The sequence below is a fragment of the Scaptodrosophila lebanonensis genome, unplaced genomic scaffold, assembly GCF_003285725.1.
Source record: "Scaptodrosophila lebanonensis strain 11010-0011.00,11010-0021.00 unplaced genomic scaffold, SlebRS2 tig00000080-arrow-pilon, whole genome shotgun sequence".
Classification (NCBI taxonomy): domain Eukaryota; kingdom Metazoa; phylum Arthropoda; class Insecta; order Diptera; family Drosophilidae; genus Scaptodrosophila; species Scaptodrosophila lebanonensis.
This window is the reverse complement of record NW_022060561.1, coordinates 3,620,710-3,640,804: the sequence shown is the minus strand read 5'-3', so window position 1 is coordinate 3,640,804 and position 20,095 is coordinate 3,620,710. Positions and strand designations below refer to the sequence as shown.

At 37.5% G+C, this 20,095-nt stretch overlaps 2 protein-coding genes across 2 annotated transcripts in view; one reads left to right on the top strand and one right to left on the bottom strand.

Annotated features, from left to right (window-relative positions):
- The window catches only part of LOC115626071, a 130,095-nt gene that overhangs the window by 31,739 nt on the left and 78,261 nt on the right, over nucleotides 1-20,095 (top strand). The window lies entirely within an intron of this gene.
- Nucleotides 1-20,095, bottom strand: part of LOC115625666 — a 41,397-nt gene that overhangs the window by 3,422 nt on the left and 17,880 nt on the right. Inside the window, exons 7-11 of the mRNA XM_030520802.1 lie at nucleotides 18,020-18,156; nucleotides 11,261-11,405; nucleotides 7,166-7,425; nucleotides 3,797-3,913; nucleotides 1,483-1,621 (exon numbers count right to left, since the gene is read on the bottom strand). Coding sequence (XP_030376662.1) covers nucleotides 1,483-1,621; nucleotides 3,797-3,913; nucleotides 7,166-7,425; nucleotides 11,261-11,405; nucleotides 18,020-18,156 — 798 coding nt within the window. The remainder of the gene's footprint in view (nucleotides 1-1,482; nucleotides 1,622-3,796; nucleotides 3,914-7,165; nucleotides 7,426-11,260; nucleotides 11,406-18,019; nucleotides 18,157-20,095) is intronic.

The window sequence follows — 20,095 nt, the reverse complement described above, 5'->3', positions numbered from 1 at the left end:
TTGCATAAAACTGAGCATTTCTTTGTCATTGTTGCCGCTGTTGCCCAAAAACTGACTACAATTTTTGTTTGTTTTTCTTTCTTTCTTCTGTTTCTTTGTCGCTTGCTTTGGTCTTTTTGTGCATTGTTTTGTTGAGGCAACAGCTTCATCTGGTCTAACCATAAATCTTACATGATTTTCAACTACTCTCACTCTCACTCACTCTCTCTGTCTCTCTTTCTCCCTCTTACCCCCTCTCTATCATGGTGTGTCTTTAGTTTTTAGGGTGTCTGCTCTTTTTAGCCGCTCCTGACCTTTTCTTGCAAAGCAAGTCGTCGCTGTTAGTGCTCTCTTGATTTATTGCCGCACACTGCATTGTTTATTGTCTGTGTGTTTGTGTGGATGTGTGTGTGTGTGTATATATGCAGCTTTGGCCTGTCGTGGCGCATCTCGAGTTACTCTCACATTTGGCTTCCGCCGCGCTTATCAACTAATGATTGAGGTCAGTTTTCTTTTTTTGTTTCCACTCCGCCGTCTCCTGCAGTCTTTGTGTTTCGTCCATTCGTCGAATAATTGCAAGTAATTAACTTTAAATGCTGCATGTCAGTGGCCTTGTGGGCGAAAGAATTCAAAGACAACACCAAACAGAGAGATAGAGATAAAGAGAGAGAGAGAGAAAGGGAAAGAAGCATGACAAATGCGATTTGTGGACAGTTATTGCTGTGCATCGTCCTGTTGCAGGCTTTTTGTGCAGCGTGGACCGCAAATGGACCGAGACTATCCACTTAAGCTGCAGTTTATGGAGTCGACTCTGTACATGTGTTTTGCGAGCACTTAAGCCGGCTTCAAGCATTACAAGTTCCAGAAGGTTGCACAAGCCAGACGTCATTCATCAAATTTGTCATAAGACGATAAGCTGCTTCCACGGCACAGTAACAACGAGATAATCAGCCCAGAATGCCTACCAAGATATCTAATATTACGATATAAACATAACAATGAGCCCAGGAACGTTCCTTAAGACTTGGACATATAATTAATTAATATTGCTTACTAATCGCATAAAGCTTATTATCGACTACAATTTACACAATTTGCACGAGTCATATAGCTGACTGCCTAGAATGGATGAGTTTCTCGAAATGGATTATTTAAATTGTAAAACCTTTTTAAAGATGTGTGTACGCAAAAAAAAAAGAGGAAAACTTCAAATACAAACCTTCTTTAAAAACGCAGCCTATTTCGCTCTTGAAATAGGAACTCTCTGAGAATTACTTCTTAAAATTTTGACCCCCTGCCGCTGCATCCTTTTCATTTTAGGAGACCAACTGCTGTTGACACGCACAGACCCTACACTCCACCCACCTGTCAAGATGAAACCACGCAGCTGCTGCTGTTCCTGCCACATTTAGCGTTGTTGCCTAATTGCTTAACCCATGTAAATGGCAAGAAATCTGGTTTAACCCATTACCCAACCATCCATCCACCCACCCCTCTACTCACCTCGCCAGCCGCATTGCTTGAGTAACTCATGCGTTTAACCTTCTTGAATGTAACATCGTTTTCCGCCTGGGCCAAGGCACGTTCCAACGCAGAGTCCATTTGGGCATTGCGTGGCTCCTCCAAGCCCTGATAGCCACCACTGCAAATATATAGAGAAGGGGTGCGGTACGAGGGGGCGTGTGAAAACAACGTGTTAATTTTATGCACACAGTAACAAAAACAGTACTGAAATTTATATGCGGCGCCGAAATGAAAAACTTTTGTGTAAATAAATGGCCAGCTCGCCGCCTCATAAAGGTTTTGTCTGATCTGTGTTTAAACAGTTGCAGCTTATTCAAAAAAAATAAATAAATAAATAAAACAGAAAAGTTGAAAAAAACGAAAAGTAGGCAACAAACAAATTGCGGCGCACTGGGCGTTAAATTAAAAATGCTCGCCAGCGGGTTTACATTCATTTTGTTGCATGAGCTTACATTATTATGAGGCTTCTTTTTTCTTATTAGAAAAGCATTTAAACTTTGCTGCTTATGTTTCTTTTTTTTTAGAAAGGAAACATCGTGTGCATTGCCTTGACTTAATTGTGGCTTTTATTCGCTTTGGCCGACTCATTCAGTATACTTCGTAATGGTCTTGGTATTTTTCCTGGCAATTATTTAACAATTATGTTTTCTCCGACCATTTCATTTTGAATTATCCAGCTAAAAACGCATACCGTTGCTTTGGAAATATTTATGCGCCAGCAAAGAGTTAGATGAGGTGGGAGACAGAGCTGAAGCATAGTTTGAAAAATTTATTTCGGTCAATTTGACTTAAACTGATTTCTTTTTGTATAGTATATGAATTTCTAAAATTGATTGAAAATAATTGAGAAAGAGAAACAAAGGCACGACGAAGCCCAAAAAGTAAATACCTTTGTCCAGCATGCATTGAACTCATTGAGCTGTTACTATGAGAACCCACTATTGTAATTATATTTTTGTTATAGCTAGTATCTTGCTGATACTCTTAAGTCAAATTCAGTTTAATAAAATCAACTTTTTCATGCATTTATTTTGATAAAACACTCTATTCGTTTTATAGCCGACGATTTGTGAATAAGTTCTACAAGTTATCTGCCTATTTGATATTTCATATATCCATTCATATTCATTCAATCTAGATTTAATTCTTGTTGCTACATTTTGTGGTCAAAAGAGCTGCAATTGCTTGAACATTAATTAATTATCGCCCTTAAATTGTTTGCTACTTTTCGAAGCTTTTTTGAGAAAATAGTAAACCCCAAAAGTATACTATGCTTTATTTCAATTTATGCTCTTCTGAGGCGTTGAGGAAAGCTACTGGTGAGATTCTTCAGGTTGCAAGCTTACTTCAGAATTTTCCACCTTAACTCGACAGTTGCCTGATAGCTGTGCGAATCGACTTACTCCTCCAATCATTACAAACATCTGCTCAAACTATAGGGCTTTAAATAAGAAATCGGTAACTTGTTATACCTTTAAATTTGTTTAAATTATTGCTTAAATTCGACAATGAATCAAAGTTTGCAAAAGTCGGTATTGGCAAAACAATTATGAACCAATTTCGGTAACATTTCCTGACGCTGCTGCAATTTGTTGTCTACTCCTTATTTCCCAACCTGACGTTTAGCTGTGACATACTTTATTTGTTATTATTATTGTTTCTTTTTATTTCTTCGTTTTGCTCGGCCGGCGCAGCAGCAGGAACAGGAGCAGGAATGTCATAAATTTCTTGCAATGATTTCAATTATGCGATAAACATTTTTGTATGTTCCGCTCTCTTTTTTTACGTGCCTGCATTCCGCCACGCGCTTTTCCGTTGTAAGAATAATATTTATTTATAACCTTGCCACAAATTGTTGGTGGGGAGAGTGGCAAACGAAGGACAGAGAGAGAGAGAGAGAGAGGGGGGGGGGAGGAGAGAGGAACTTGACACGAGTACCCGCGTTTATTATTTACCTTTGGAGATTGTTTTCTTTTTTTCGCTTCGTTTTTTTTCACTCTCACCGCAATGCCACATATGAGTAAATTACGTTGTCCCTGAGGGAGTATGTCGGCTCACAGTCAAATACACACTCATATCCGCACACACATTCACGCACCCACACTCAATTACTGTGGCAATAAGAACAACAGACATAAATTGCAAAATGATAAAATAAAAGCGAATGGCAGCAGCTGCTTGAATGCCACATTTGAAGTCGCTCGGGGCATGGCTTTGGCTTTGGGTTTATGCCACTATATAGTACTATATACGTGAAAATACAACCGCACCGGCACTTTACATTAACACTTACATGATGAGCTTGTCAACGCCACCAGCTCCGCCGCCCCCTCCCCGCATCGTGCCTCGTCGCTGACGAATCGTGGAGCGATTTGTTTTGCGTGCGGTGCGTAGATCCGTCTCCCAGAAACTGTAAAAACAAAAAAATATATCGTTTCAAATCAGTAACGCGCAAATTTTAGGCAAATATGTTGTTGTGGAAATGCAAATTCCACTTAAAGAAAAGAAGGAAGTGTCATATAAATGTTTTTAAATAATTAAATTGATTATTCCAAACTATTAGCTACAGCAACTGAAAATAATCATACTAATTAAGTGTCCAGAAAGCGAAGGAAAAAAGTAAAAAAAATACTTCAAGAACATAATATATAAATGGTATAATAATTGAATAAATATCTGTTTTCTCTGCTTTTTATATAAACTGATGTGAGTGCCAGTTAGACCCACCACTGGGCTGAAATCACCTCTAAAATTAATACGATAAATGTCCCACATTTGCACATTAAAATTTATTAATAACTGATAGACATAGAGCTAATTATAATTGAAAATTAGAGTGCAAATTATTCTTGCAAAAATAAGTTTAATATTCTAGTATACTTATAATTGAAATTATATGCATATATATATATTTTATAAAATTTGTCTGAACCCAATCATTGAACGACCATTTATTTGCATTTATTTTTCATTTCTACAGAGCCATTTTTATGAAAGAAAATATAAATTGTTATTGAAATAAATATTGCATATAATTCAAGTAAAATTTGTATAGTGAGAACTATTTAACAAAAACTATAAAATAAAAAGAAAGCTGCTGAAATTCGCTCTTTTCAGAAAAGTAAGAAATATCTAGATATGCCTACAATTTCCATTTAACTTTATTTCTTTCAAAATCCAAAACTTCCCAAATGGCTCTACTCTATAGTGATTTTTTCAATACAACTACAGTGTAAGCTTGATAGTTCAAATTTAAAATAATGTACATTTTAAATTTGTTCAAATCGTTCCCAATTCCAACATTAATGAAACATACTTTTTCGAAAATCTTACGAAGAGCAAAGGTGTTTTCATAAACTGCTTTATGCAAAAGATATAAGTTCTCGAGAAACTAAAAAAGTTTCCGAAAAACGTGAATGTACTTGATTTGTTTGTGCTTCTAATAACTGCAAAGTGTTATTAATTACAGATCAAAGCAGAGATTCAATTTAAGAAAATTCCATTCAGCTGCTTTTCCATATTATAGCAACCCATTAAATAGCTAGCAATGTTCCTCATTTGATCAAAAAAAAAACCTTTCACAACATTAGAAAATCGAAGCCTAAAGTTCTATCCCAATACCCCCATTTTCCAAAATTAAAAAAAGAACAAAGCACTAAAATCATGCACTTGCTGGTCGACCAAGAGAAAAAAGAGCATTGCATATGAATCGAGGGCAGCCGCCTGTTCATGACATTTATTTGGCTCATTTGTACGCCTCAGCGGCATAACGGCCACACCCACTTGCAACGCCCCGTAACGAGAAAATGGGGAAAAACTGCAATTGGCAAACACTCAAGAGGAAGAGCAAACAGAAATACATTGCATAAACAATTGTAGTGCAGCGAGCGTGCTTTACCAACAAACTACAGGGGATGGGGGAGTGGGGAAGTTGGGGGATGTAGCAAAACGATTGTGTGCGTGTGCATAAATAAGCAAAAATGTAGAGCCAAATAGTTAGAAGGAAATTGGAAGTTAACAAAATTTTAGCATACTTTGGCGAACGAACTTTCAACAAAACAAACAACGTTCATACATGGGCTTTAAAGGCAGGCGGCCGCGACGATTTGATCAAAATTGTAGCAAAAAGGAACAGCAGGCGACGCCATATTTATCAGACATGTGCCGAAAGGCTGAAAATGGCGGCTATTATTATCAAGAAGAAGCGGCAACCGACAGCAAGACGCGTCGGTCAGACGACCGCTTAGGCCGCCGCCATTTGTTATGTCAGTCGAGAGACGAACGCAAAGTCTCGCAATAGAAACGCATTTATTTTCATTTAAGGCCATGCCAGACATGTCTTAAAGTCGTGGCACGTCAAACAGTGCGTATGAGTAATTTCTTATGAGATGCACGAAACAATAAGCCAGTTAATTATACGATTTGTCATGTTTGAAGCCTCTGCGCCTTAGCCATTTTATTAAATTTGATTAAGTAGCGTCGAGAGTTTTGCGCTTCACTTGGCCTTAAGTGATTTCGTCGGAGTAAACTTACAAGCAAAGCCTGTCTAGCTACCAGTTACCAGCTACCAAAAACATGTTTTGCAAAACTCCACTTCACTTGGCCAGTCTCTCCTCTCCCTATTTAGATGGTGTGGAAACACTTAAAGGGCGATAAATAAGCTGTGTTTGTTCAATAGCGACCATTCCAACTTTGTGCACACGTGCATGGACACATTAAAGCATTAAGAACAGAAAGGACTCGTCATTCTATTGGTTGTAGTCTTTGCTTATTCTTAGCATTTTCCAAGTAAAAAAACTACTATTTTACATCCTCTCTCAAATGAATGATATTATTTGTTTGACTATATTTTTGGAATTCGTTCGTCAACGAAGTACATTATCTTCCTCTTAGTGTATAGAGTGCAAACTTATTTGCTGCCGCTTGACAATGTAACGACCCTCTTTTGTGAATGGCCGCACTATTGTACGATTTAGTCAAATCCATACACCATTGTCGGCCCACATGGAAGTGACCTATAAATAGAGTCATTGTGGCCCATAGTTACGCCAGGCAATGGCAACAGAACATTGTCATTTCAGCCTGATTAAATGACAAAGCATGTGCAAAATTAGTTCCTTCTTTATGGTAAATGATTCTATTTGTTGATAAAGACGATGTTGTTGCCATTTATGTTGTTATTGTTTATAAATTCTGGCCGCAACTATTCTGTCTAGAAGACCGTAATTAATAAGAAATTTAATGTATAATGCATTTAAAACCTATTTCAAGAAAACGTTTTAAATTTCTGGCTCGTAATGCAAATAATTTTCAGACCACTTTTTTTTTATAAAAATCTATAGAACAATAATTAATCAAAAAATAAATTAATAATATATTTAAACTGACATAGAAGTTTTCAATAAGAACGAATGCTGCTAATAATAAATAATAAATTTGAAGGATAAATCAAAATCAACTGGGAATGGTATGGAATGAAAGGATATCTCGACTTCGTTGTGTAAAGTTAGCAACTCTCACGTTTATATACTATATAATAGGCATTTCAAATAAATGACTCTGTGGTTCGCAACTAACGGAAATGATAAGCTAACAAGCAGGCAGTTATTAAGCACGCGCGAATGCAGGAGGCTTTAACAATTGTACAGTCACACACACTCACCGCTTGAGATCCGGACTGGCTGTGTATGGCGCCGAAACTTCTTTGATTTTCAAGACTATAATGGCGGTGATGAAAATGCAAATCACATTTACGACAGTGAGGCAGGCAGATACAATGCCATTGATTAGGAACTCGGTTGGCAAATAGTCCGTGTAGAGGAAAGGGTATGAGCTGGTCGAGTTCATCGCCTCGTTCTTCAAATGCGGAATGCGTTTCTCCGGATAGATGAGCCAAATGCAGGCCAGCGACCAAAACAAACCCTGCAAAACAAACAAAAAGATAGAAAGAGGTACATAGAGAGAGAGATAGAGAGACGGTGGGAGTGAAGTTTGTCATTTATATATTTATGTGCTAGACTCTCCCGCGCTCTGCTGTAGTCATGTAAAGCCATTTCCGGGCGCGTCATGTGCGCGTGTTGTAAATCTGCATGAGGCTGAAAATCTGGCGTCGAGGTCATAAGGTCGCCGCGTGTGCCAAATTGAAATTGAAACTGTAACGATGGCGGCGACTGCCACTCTTGCCATACCAAGTAGTTTGCTGTCCTTGAATTGTTATAAATTTTATGCCGCCTTCCCACGCACACACACTCGCAAACACAGACACAGATATTAAGACTTATATATAGATAAAATTTCATTGTCGCATTGTCTGCTCTTAGTCGGCTTCTTCTCTTTTTCTTCTAGCCAAGTTTCGTTACTTTCTTTCCTTCTGTGTGTCTTTGCTTTCCTATTATAAATTATAATGACTCAGCAACTGACTGCCCACAAACCCGGAAGAGTGTGTTCACATATAAATATACACTCACACACACATATGTGCATGGTTTTCGTTGGAGTTCATGACTGTGCTTTCGTTTTCCCTGTGAAATTTATTGCCATTTCTCTTTAAATTATTGCGTGCTCGGATTTGGGAAAAAGCAATCGAAAAACTTTAGTTTCTGGTACAGCAACATTGGCGTTCGAGACTGCAGGTTTATTAAAACTTCATAAACGAAGCGCTAATTGCAATTAATTTAAAGTTAACTTTTTACCCTTGTTTTAAAAAAAGAATATGAAATGGCACTAGTGCGAAAATACTCTAAATTTGTACAGGGCTATATTTTACATAGGGAACATCCGTTAGTGTCAATGCCCTCGATAGACTACCAATATATTATTAAAAATATTTCCGAACTTTTATATTAAGAATACAATATAAATTAATTGTTCCTACAATCAGAAATGAAGTTAATCATTTAAAAAATTCATTTATTGGTAAACTAGATACATTAATTGAAATTTAAATATAATATTAGATATATTAATTCTTTTGAAAATTGAACAACGCTACAAATATTAGATATCATAAAACAAATAGAAATATAATATTAATAGTACGAAATACATAACTTCTTTTAAAATCTCAGCGAAAAATATACTTAAAACCATTTTCTAAATTATGTTCATTTTTCGGAGTAATGTTGTAATTGTATATTTAAAGAATTCGCAATATATGAAAAAGTATTAATATATCTATCTGTTCAACAAAACGAAATAAATATTAATTCAAAATCAATCAAAAATCCCATTTTGCTTTACCAACTAATAGTAAAACTAGTCCACCTTTAAAAATTATTTAGATACTTTAAAAATCATTTTACTCTGCTCACAAAATTTAAATTCGTAGCCACCAACATGGCGTATGAATAATTTGTGTAGAAAATAACTCATACGCTCTGCTGGTGTGGTGGTTGGCGACTAGACTTAGCGGCTGATTTTATTGTTGGCGGACGCATGTCTGCAATTAATTGTGGCCTGACCTTTTTTAAAGGGGGCGTGCCACTTAACGCCTTACTGACTTTAAAGTTGCAACAAAAACAACAGAGCATAAACCCGCCTGCTGTCTTCTCTCTGTCTGCGAAAGACGTTGCGTGTGTATCTGATTTATGCGCTTTCTCCAAAAACTGACTGTACACAGAGGGGGGAACTCCACACATGCTTGGACGCAGTCGCCGCTGTCATGATTAAGCGATTTCGGCGCTATTGTTTAATGTGGGGGGAGGATGCCATTTCCCCCATTTCCCATACTCTCCATAATTTGTTTGTGCATCATTTTGTCATGCTTGTGGTCTTTGGCTACTGCCCCCATTATCCATTTCCACACCCATTTACAGCCGCCCAGCCAAGAACCGCGCTTGCTACGCCTTTGCAGCCTTGTGCTCTTTTGTCTGTAACTGTCAACTTTGATAAATGTCAGCCGGCATGGTAGTCGTCGTTGTCGTCGTCGTCGTTGGGAGTTTGTTTGCCTCTCTGGGAAGTTTTCGCATGCATTTTCCGTACATGCATTTCCCTCGCTTTATAATTTTACGCAACATCCGTTTACAGGCGACGACGACGACGTAGACGACGATTCCGATTCCGACGAGGCACAGTTCTGGGCACAATTTGCACTTGAAAATTGGGTCGAAATTTATGCACTCGTTGCGGTCGCCTTGCCACAAAGTAGGCAAACAGCTGGGCTAAGTTGCTGCAACTCGGGCCCCGGACAGATTTATGGGCAAAACTTTTTGGGCCATGCACTTCAGATTAATCAGCAAATTGTATTTTTCGCCTAATTTATGTGAAATTCATTCTCCCAGCTCCGCAAAGCAGAAAAATATATTCATCCATCTAAAGGGAAAGCACTGCAAGCAGAAATTTCCCTCTCCATTGCAACGAATTTTTTAGCCAAACGGCACACACTTTATGAATCTCGACAGCTCAACTTTTATTGTTTACTTTGTCATGATGCTCATAAGTCTGTCAGCTCGAGTGGCTTGCAAAGTATTGGCAAATATTTGCCAAAGCTAGCGAAGCTTTTAAAATAAACGTTGGACAGACATTAGAAAGACTGGTCAAAAATTGTAATATTACTTGAGGAGGTTATGTTTTCTTTAGCTGCATATTGCAACTTTAAACTTGTAACCAACTTTTCAGAATGATAAATTGATGGTGTGGAGTGCTTAAAATACTTTAATAATTGTGTCTGTATACTGAAATAAATCGTCTTAGAACAGCAGAATTTTTTAGTGTCAAAACTTTATTTTCCCATAAGTTTACTACTTTTTTTAATTTTCTAGTATTGGAAAACTGTACTTTGGCTTTTGAAAGCGAATCAAATTATTAGAAAAATGGTCTGCATTTGTTAATAGCTTCTAACTTTCAAAATGAAACTCTTTTATGACGATTGTGATTATCTTTATACAGACTTATGGAAATCTACGGATAGGGGCATTAGTCTAGAATGTGAAATATTTTTAATTGTGTGTGGGTTGTAAGCTATTGAAGCTGTTAAAAGTGGGGGACAGATAGACGTGTAGACGTGGCAGATAAGTTAATGGTGAAGGTCTTTCTGAGCTATTGGGGTATGAAGGATGACTCACTACTCAAAAAATGAAGCTAGCTTCTAATGTCATATGGAAATATGCTTTTAATCAAATTGTATAGTAGAACAGTCAAAAGTCAGCTTAAATTGATAAGCGAGTACAATATATATTCGAAACTGTAATGGACTCAATCCTTTGCATAATTTGCATAGATTGTCTGACCAAATCGAAGTGCCTTCCTTAGAGAAGAATTGTTGAAATACTCCACCAACATTTCACGCGCCAGCCAATGATTGATTTTATATAATTGAATTGATTTTTTTAAATTTTGTTTGCTTGTTAAACATATTGAGAGCTGCTGACACAAATTGCTTGTGCGCTTTACTGCCTCCAGTGCCTGCCTGCCTGACTTAGCCTTGAAGTGCTTTTTAACATGTCGTTAAAATTGTTTTTGCGCAACAAAATTAAATTGACGATGCCATGTTATCGTATCGTAAGCATTGTTCAAGGTCGTGCAATATTTATTGCGTAATATGCAAAAGCCGTTACACAAATAACCAAAACAATAAGCAGCATACATTGTCAACAAATTTCCTATTTTCCTCTCGTTGCATGTGTTTACAAGTGTGTGTGTGTGTGTGTGTGTGTGTGTATACTTATATACTATATAGTATGTTTTGTAGTATCGGCTTACCAATTACAGGGAATTGTTAGCTTATTATGCTTGTTTTGCTGCACACTTCAATACTCACACAATTCACAACGGGTGGCAACAGCGAGGCCGATATGGCAACGCCAATCAGCGGGCCTGCCGATCCTTGCAGCAAAGCCACCGCAACGCCAGTGCCAGATGTGAGAGCCCAAAGCACACCCATCCATAAGGCGCGTACGTTACCCCTAAAAAATATAAAAAAGAGTGGTATGAGAGGAGTTTGAAAAATTTATGAAAAGCAAAGTGTAAAATGCTAAAAATTAATTAAAAGCCGCCCAAAAAAATGATAAAGAATGACAAGCTGAAAGAGAGAGAAGGGGGCGGCGAGAAGGGGAGAGCGAGAGAGTGACAGGTGAGGTGGCGGTGCTCGGTATTGTGGGCGCTGACCGCGTTTCTGCAAATGAAGTCGCAGCTGGCTGTGACGTCGCTGCCTCTGCCACCGTCGAGTTTGGCGGTCGCTTATCTGCCCAACCTGTCTGTCTGTCTGCCTGCCTGTCAGCATGGCTGTCGCTCGCCCGCCAGGTGGTGCTTCACTTCCACCTTTTTGCGGCCATTTTTTTTTTTTTTTTTTTTTTTTTTTTTTTTTGTACTTCTCGCCTTGCAACTTTGTCAAGTGTCAGCGGCTTTTGTTATCATTTCCGCCACAATGTCGCCGGTATTTGGTTTTGGCTCGCAAGTCATTTCTATGTGAATAATGTTTGTAAACTTTTCACGAGCCGCTTTCTACTTCGTCCCACAACATTCTTTCCCTTTATTTTATTTTTTTGATTCATGCGCCTCATTTGTGCCTACATGGAAATTTTCAGATTTTTCAACATTCATTCATTTTTTTCCTCTCACTTTGCAACTTGAAGTAACTTTACGTGATTAATGGCGCCAGGTCCTGTCTGCGGTGCATGGAAAGGGAGGGGATGTAAATGGCTAGGTGTGCGTAGTCGTGATTTCTGCCGCGACTGTCAAACAGAATTAAGTACTTTACATTTTATATGCGCCCTACAACTTCATTACGGCTGCCAATTTACGCTCAATTATGTTTTCAAAAAAGTTAAGCAAAGCTTTCTGTTGAATATGAGATGAGAATCAAATGCTTGATGAATGAATACTGTCGATCAACAACATTTGCTTTCGCATTTCTATATTTCATTCTGACAGTTGATTAGAGCAAAATGTATTCAAGTTACACTTAAAGCTGTAAAGATAATGCGTATTTAGTAAGCTGAGAAAAATAACATTGTACGCCATTTATGTGACACACTTAATAAACACTTGACCAGAAACTTGGCTTGGTTATGGAAAAGAGAAGTGTGACTAAGTTGATTTCAAATATACAAGTATAAACAGTACTTAGCTGAAGAGTATTGTTTTAAGCTAAGCAGCCACATAATCATGGAATGTTTTATCTACGCGAAAAGGACACAGCTGGCTGCAATTATTCAATATTTTTTAACTGCTAAGGCAGCACTTTTTTCTAATTAAAAGTGCTTCTAAGTTCGTACACCCATATCTACTTGCACTTAATAAAATGAGTTCAATGCAAACATTGCACATGCCAGCTTAGCTTTAACTTGGAGTTTAGGATGTTATAAGAATACTTAGAGCTGTATGTACGTATTTACCAATAAACTTTATTCAAATCTGTGTTTGACAAAGCAGTTGTAGCCACCAATGGCCTGCAAAGAAGCCATCCAACAGACGAGGCAAGCGTTTATCGTTTCAAATAACTACAAGTATATTTTAATTAAGAACTTTAAAATTGCAAGTGACCGGTATGGGTTTATTGACGCAGACAACAAATTCTTTAGAGCTTACACCAAACACTGCTAGAAAACTTTTATTTTAAACAGTAACTAAGACGCTTTTAAAGCTGTTATATCTCTGGTCCGCCTGTATTCGTTCAATAGCTCCGTCTGCCTGATTCAAGCGCTCAACGTATCGAGCAGAAAATATGCTGTAAACATGCTTACTCTCATAACAATAATTAGCTTTTAGTAAAGCTTGCTCTTTTTTTTGGAACAACAGCTTTATTTAATCTAGCTGAAAATTTCCATACCCCATCTCCAATGAATTTTCAATAAAACGGCTATACATCAGATGCATAGCAAAAGGTTTATGCAGTAAATTCGCTTAATTATTGATTGAACATTTCATCTGTTCGCTCGCTAGATAAAACACGAAATTTTTAGCTAATGTTATTGTTTGCCATGTTCTCTAGTGTGCTGAATACAAAATTAATATGTTTTCGCACATATCTGAATAACTGAAATCAACATAAACAAAGGCCACCACTGCGCCCAAAACCTAAAACAGCTGCGGTCGCTTCAATTGCAGTTTAAGTGCCGAGCAACGCAATTTTGTTCGCTTTAAAATGTAATATTCACACGCAGAACACCAGCCATGAAATATGCATGCCCCGCACCTAACAAAAACATGCACACACACACAGACACATAGACACACACACACACACACACACACATATATACTAGGTAGTCAGCCACTTAAACAAACCAACTAACGTTCAGAGACTGCAGCCAGCCATCCAGCCAGCTAGAAATGCAGTCGGACACGCCCAATGCCGCAGCCTCCACTTGCTGTGATTATTTTTGTTAATTTGCATGTGACACGCTGTGCTGGCGTAGGTGGGCGTGGTCACCTCCCCCCTCTCTGTGTCTGTCTGCCACGCCCATGTTGTAAAGTAGCATAAATTTAATTTTGTTTAGCGCTGGCTTACAAATGTATCTGATGGTTGGAAAATGTTACATTTGAAAAGTTTCTACTTTTTTGAGGACTATATGCTATGCTATATTTTCAAATGGGATTTTATTTTATCGTTTCATTCATTTCATGCGAAGCAAGCAATTAAATGTTTTGAAAAAATATAAAATCTAACTACTTTTTGCTGAACATACTTGTTTAATAAATAAAATTGAAAATTATTATAAAAATAGACAGAGAATAAATTTTAAAACAGATTATTTATAAAATAAGAAACATTAAAATGCATTTCATGTTCTTAATTTGATTTCAATTTAGTTAAAATAATAACAGGGATAATTCTGTTATAGCGTAGAGGGATATTTCTGCATTTTTTGTTAAAGTGCCCTTAGATTAGTATAAAAATAAATCGCAATAATTAAAACAGTACAATTGCCTTACAGGAATAAAAGCAGTTCGTTTTAAAGACTTTCTAAAATGTATTCGGCTGCTATGCAAATTCTTTCCATGTCTGGACCACACCTTTAGTCGCTTTACTCGCTTTCTGTCTGCTCGCTTCATGTCCAACTTTGAATTTAGTATGCCCGCATACTGATCGTTTTATTTTGGTAATTCCAAGGTTCGGTTTGCTGGCCCATTTATCTGCAGAATATTTAGCAAAGAGACGTTGGAAGTCAGTTAAATTCAAGCGTTGCTTCCCTATCTCGTTCAATCCGCTAATCTGTCCCTTTCTTTCGACCCATGCTCCACATTTTTATGGCCTTTGCAAATTCCATTATCAGTCCCTGTCCAAATCCATATAAGCCAAAACCAGTGGCAGAGTCAGAGTCAGCCCAACGAGCTGCGACGCTTTGACGCTATTTTCACAGGCCACGTGACACAATTACGTGCACACAATGGCCGTGAGATTGAGGTAGAGAGGTAGAGCTTCCCTATGGTTCCAAATGCCAATTGCCGCAGTGGAGGCCATTACAAACACACGTACGCACAGACAGAGGGACAGAGACAAGCGACTAGGCGCGCAATCAGCGCTATAGAAGCGGCTTTCATTATTATTATTATGTTGATGATTTGTATGTTTGACCATTGTGTGCACGAGCCATCGACCGAGGCCCAGCCTCAGACCCAAGCCCATGCCCAAGCCCAGGACCAACACTCACGAAGAGCGACAGACACAGTTGCTTGCGAAACAATAATGCACAAGACAAAGCCACTTAATTATATACTCCATGTACATATAAACATTTATGCACTCAGAAAAAAGATGTAGCTCAAGAAAAAACTAACAACTCGCAGTAGGTTTAGAATTAAAGCTTAGCTTTACTTTTGAATTTAAAACAAAAAATCATTCTTCAGAGTCTTAGAAGCATTCTTCAAACAGCTGGTTTCTTAATATACTATAAACTGCCCCTGGTACGTTTTCAAAGCTCTCGTCATGAAAAAGTTATTACAAATCAGTTTAAAAAAAAAATTACTTGCTAGTCCAACTACCATCGAAATGTTGGAGGCTGCATATTATTGGAATTATTAATATTAGTATTAAGTAATTCAAATTAATGCTTTAATTCTTAAGACAGACTATTAGCGAAAACGTATCAATATAAGTTTTTATGTTTTGGATTCCAATGTGAAAAAATGGTAATTGTGTAACAAACAATAACGATTTGAACATGCTTTCTTCCAAAAAATTTATTCTAAATTTAAATTAAATTAAATTAAATTATATTAGTCGTTTATGATTTGTTTTCTACAAAGCTCCCATTTATGAAGTAGTGCAAAAATATTTGCTATTTAAAAGAAATGCTTCCATATCTATTAATCTAAAATTCAGTTTCTTAAGACTGGTCTCTCTTTATTTTAACTGTGTATATAGAAGCTCCGATTTATACAGTAGCCTCTGGCTAGTTAACTATCTTCAAACATTGTAATATCGTTTAGTGGAATAAAAAGCTTCCAAACGTAGATGGAGAGCTTAAAAATATGAGATTGAAGCATAAAAGCATCAAAAACGTATTTGCATTGCAGAGATAATAAGAGCGAGATCTGAACTCAGAAAAAGTTGTATATAAATTGGCACAATGTGTTGGTCAACTGTGGAGTCAGCTTAGGCTGTTCTCACTGTATCTTTTGGGCCAAATACTCATAGTCTTAGCTGGTAGATCGTTCGTTGTGCTCAGCTCATGCTCCCACAATGCGTATTATTATTTTAACAATTTATTTTGTGCAATTAACACAATTGCCGACGCACATTCATTTCACACAACTTCCGGCGAGCTGTGGCTGAGCTTAATTTATTGTTGCTGCTGTTGTTGCATGGCCATGTGGGCGTGTGGGCGTGAGAGGGAAAGTGCGAGTGCGAGTGTGCGTGAGCCTAAGCCTATTTTCCCATCACTGCTGCTGCTGCTGCTGTTGCTGCCACAGTCGGTGAATGGTGTGAGAGATTTACGTCTGCGGCGCGTGGCAACTCAAAGATGTGCGCTTTGTGTTGCCTGAGAGAGGGAGAGACAGAGAGAGAGAAAGAGAAGGGAGGAGAGAGGCGCAAAAACGAAGCCGTAATAAATGTGAGCTCATATATAGACACTCAAGTAGGTAAGCCCAAAAGACAGGGGCCGGAGGACCGATGCTTAACTCACATTGCACGACAACTCAGATTAGTTGAATTATTTGCAAGTAATTTGTTACTTTTTCGCCCATAGATTTTCAACAGCCTTTAAGTTGCGAAGTGCCTGAAGTTCGAGGCGTCGCGACGCTCTTCCACGATATGCGCGTAATTAACGCACTTAATGGATTTTGATTTTGTCGAAGTCTAAGCCTAGCTGGCAGGCAATTAGATGATAGCTTGGCTTTTTCTCGCTTGACAGTAAAGTGGAGTATTTGAGAGAACCGTAAGTGTATTACGGCTCTTTCGAAATTCGCTTCACTCTGCTGCGTATCGTAAGCTTAAAAAATGCGTGAAATTAAACACAAAATCTCTTTTCTTTCCTAACAAAGACTAAGATTTATTTAAAAATAAAAAATTTAAGTTGTCTTCAAACTTGAGTGGGAAAAAGTATATCAATATATACAATGGCATTTATAATTGCACTTTCTTGATATTTAAGAAACACCAGCTTATTAAAAGCCTGAAAGATCCACCAAGGCAATGACGAAATTATTCCATCACAGTTAATATTTTAATAAGTGAACTAATAATTTCAGTAAATATTATTAGATTTAGTGTAGAAACCCATTCAAAAGGTACTTTGCTAGTTACAAATAACTGGTTGCTTTATACTGAAATTTCATCGCATTACAATTGCATCTGAAAAGCATTTGTAAGAGTTACAGCAACTCAAATATTTTATTCATGTAATTACTGTTGCAGATATACGTATTTCCTAGTTACAATAATTCAATGGCATTTCATCTAAACGATTTCTTTGAGGTGCCTATTGTTTTCCAGTTGTGGGGAACAATTTAATTTCTAGAATTGTAAGAAGTAATGAAAATGTATTGTCAGCGGAACCAGCGAACCAAAAAAAAGCAGAATGAAAAAAAAATAGCATTATTATTTTCAAAGCTCCTACTACGTACCCCCCACCTATCAGTAACGGGAACAAAGCCTTGCCAACAAAGCCGAATTGAGTTCCGAGTTCATATTTCATTTGATTTTGATGATTGTGAGTTGGAAAAATGCCTTACGCCATATTTCGTATGAATGGCATTGCTTTGCTTTGCTTATTGCATTATTTTGAAGGTGGCGCGTGGTTACTGCATTTCAAAGACGGGCAGTCAACAACAATAACAACGAAATTAACATGAAATTGAAATCAAGAACGCCATTTAATTAAATGCAATCAAAGTAACCTAACAGGTAGGTAGTTTGGTACACAAAAAGCTCTAAATGAAAAGGCACGCGCACGAGCAAACAATTGAAACTCAAAACGATTCAATTACATGGAAATTCATTTGCAAACAATTGAGTGTATCTGGAATATGTGATTAGCACTTGATTAGACATACGAGTAATTCACATTTAGAACGTGACGAATTTTTCTAATCTATGCGGCATTGATTGAACAGCAATTTCGAGCCATTTACTCACCTGCCTCGCATCTCCTCCGTGGGCCAATCGGCATTCTGACCCCAAGGCATTTCCGTGGTGCCCAAAATTAGACCGAAAATGAAACCAAACAGACAGGAGATGAACATACCCAGAGCCAGACTTATAAAGCCAACGCGCTGCAGTAGAGTAGGCCAGAGGAGAATGAAAAAAAGAGAAAAAAAGAGAAAAAAAGAGAGAGAATGAGTACGAGTTGGTTGCTGAGCTGTTCCGTTAGCGCCGATGCTACCATACTTGTATTAGCCATTTTTCGGCTGTTCTAGACTTTTTCTTATTACAGATTGCAAGGAAAATAGCAGAAATTGCAACTGGCAAGATTCATGCAGAATAAAAGGAGCTTCTTTGTTTTTATTAAAAATTTAAAATATATATTATTAAGAGGAGTACTGCTATCTAATGTGGTAGCTGATTAAGCTAGTTGTACATTAAAGGGGAATACAAGGATTGTCCATAGGATATATCTATAAGGTTGCACTTAAATCTACAGGGTGCGCCATCTTTTATGTCGGTATGTAAACATTGAATATCTTTGAAAATAAACAACCGATTTTCAAGTATGAGATATTTTTATTTAATTTGGTTCTGTACAATTTCTTCAGACTAATTTTTCGGTTCAATCGGTTTACTAATGACAAAGTTATTCAATATTTACATACCGACATAAAAGATGGCGCACCCTGTATATAACTACTATATATAAAAAAAAAATCAAATTATTTACATTATTTTCGAATTACTGTAGAATATGCTTGAAGATTATGATGTAATTTAAAAATGGATGTAATTTAAACATGCCAATATCCTGTGGTTGGTCTTCTTTTGTTTAAAATATAAAGATGGCTATTGGCCTTTACACCAACGCAAACAAAGAGTTTTAATGAGAAATGAGCCTTTTGCGAGTAACTTAATTTCTGTAGCTACTATTTTGAGCTTTTTTCAACTCTTGATCTAGTTTTTTCCGATACTCAAGAGTTGCCAGCTCTGGTTAGCGGCAAGTGTAGAAAGGGAGTTGGGGGGCTGGCGAGTTGGTGAGTGAGCGTGTGAGTGTGTGGGAGCGACTTGTTAAACGCCAACTGACGCACAAGTCAGTGACACTTTAAACTATAATGTTGCATACTTTGAAGCGCACAAAAAATAAAGCGAGTGGGTGCGTGACATGTTAACCCAAATACTGCAAGCATGCAGAATCGTTGTTGTTGTTGTTTTTGTTGCGTTTGTTGGCTGTTCGCTGGCAACCCTCACAAAGAAAAATGTTCTAATGTCAGCCACATGATGTCGCCCTCCTCTCCAACGACAACAACATTCCATTGCCGGTCGTTGCCGCTGCCGCCGCCGCCGCCGCCATCGTCATCGTCACGAAAACGTTGCGAGTTCAGACACACTCTCTAGCAAGTAGTTGAACGCTTCTTTTGCAACTGCGCTCACAGCACGCATACAAAAAGGATTGCGGCTGGATAGGGGGAGGTGCTAAGACTGCAACGTCGTAGTCGTCGTCGTCGTCTGGCGTTTAACAAGCGCACAATTGTTGAATTTAGTTAAAAAGTTGCAAAGTGAAATGCGCTGTTTAAAATGCTTGCGCCACTTGCTTGGCAGCAGTCACTAAGCAGGCGACTAAATGGAATTAAGCTTTTGTGTTAATTTCTTGTCAAGCAGGTAAATATGTTTCAACTTTTGCACATTTGATAGCAATTGACAACATTGCCACATCGCGTATACGTAATATGAAAGGAAGTTTACGAGTAGTAATAGTTATTAAGCCATATACATATATTTTCAAGTACAAAAATGCTTTCAATGTAATTGGTTGCGTAATATGCCATTTTCGTAAACAAACCCATTACAGATTTTTGTTATATATATGTAAGTAAGTAGGTTTAGAATTACTACACGCAAGTTTAATAAAAAAAATATACATTTTAATTGAAATTCTAAGCTAATTATCTCTCTGATATAAGAGACGATCCTTTATATATTCTTAAAAAAATTTGTCCATAAAGAGAAAATGCAGCTTGAGTTTTATTTGTAAGCAACAAATATTACTCGAATAATCATTATTTG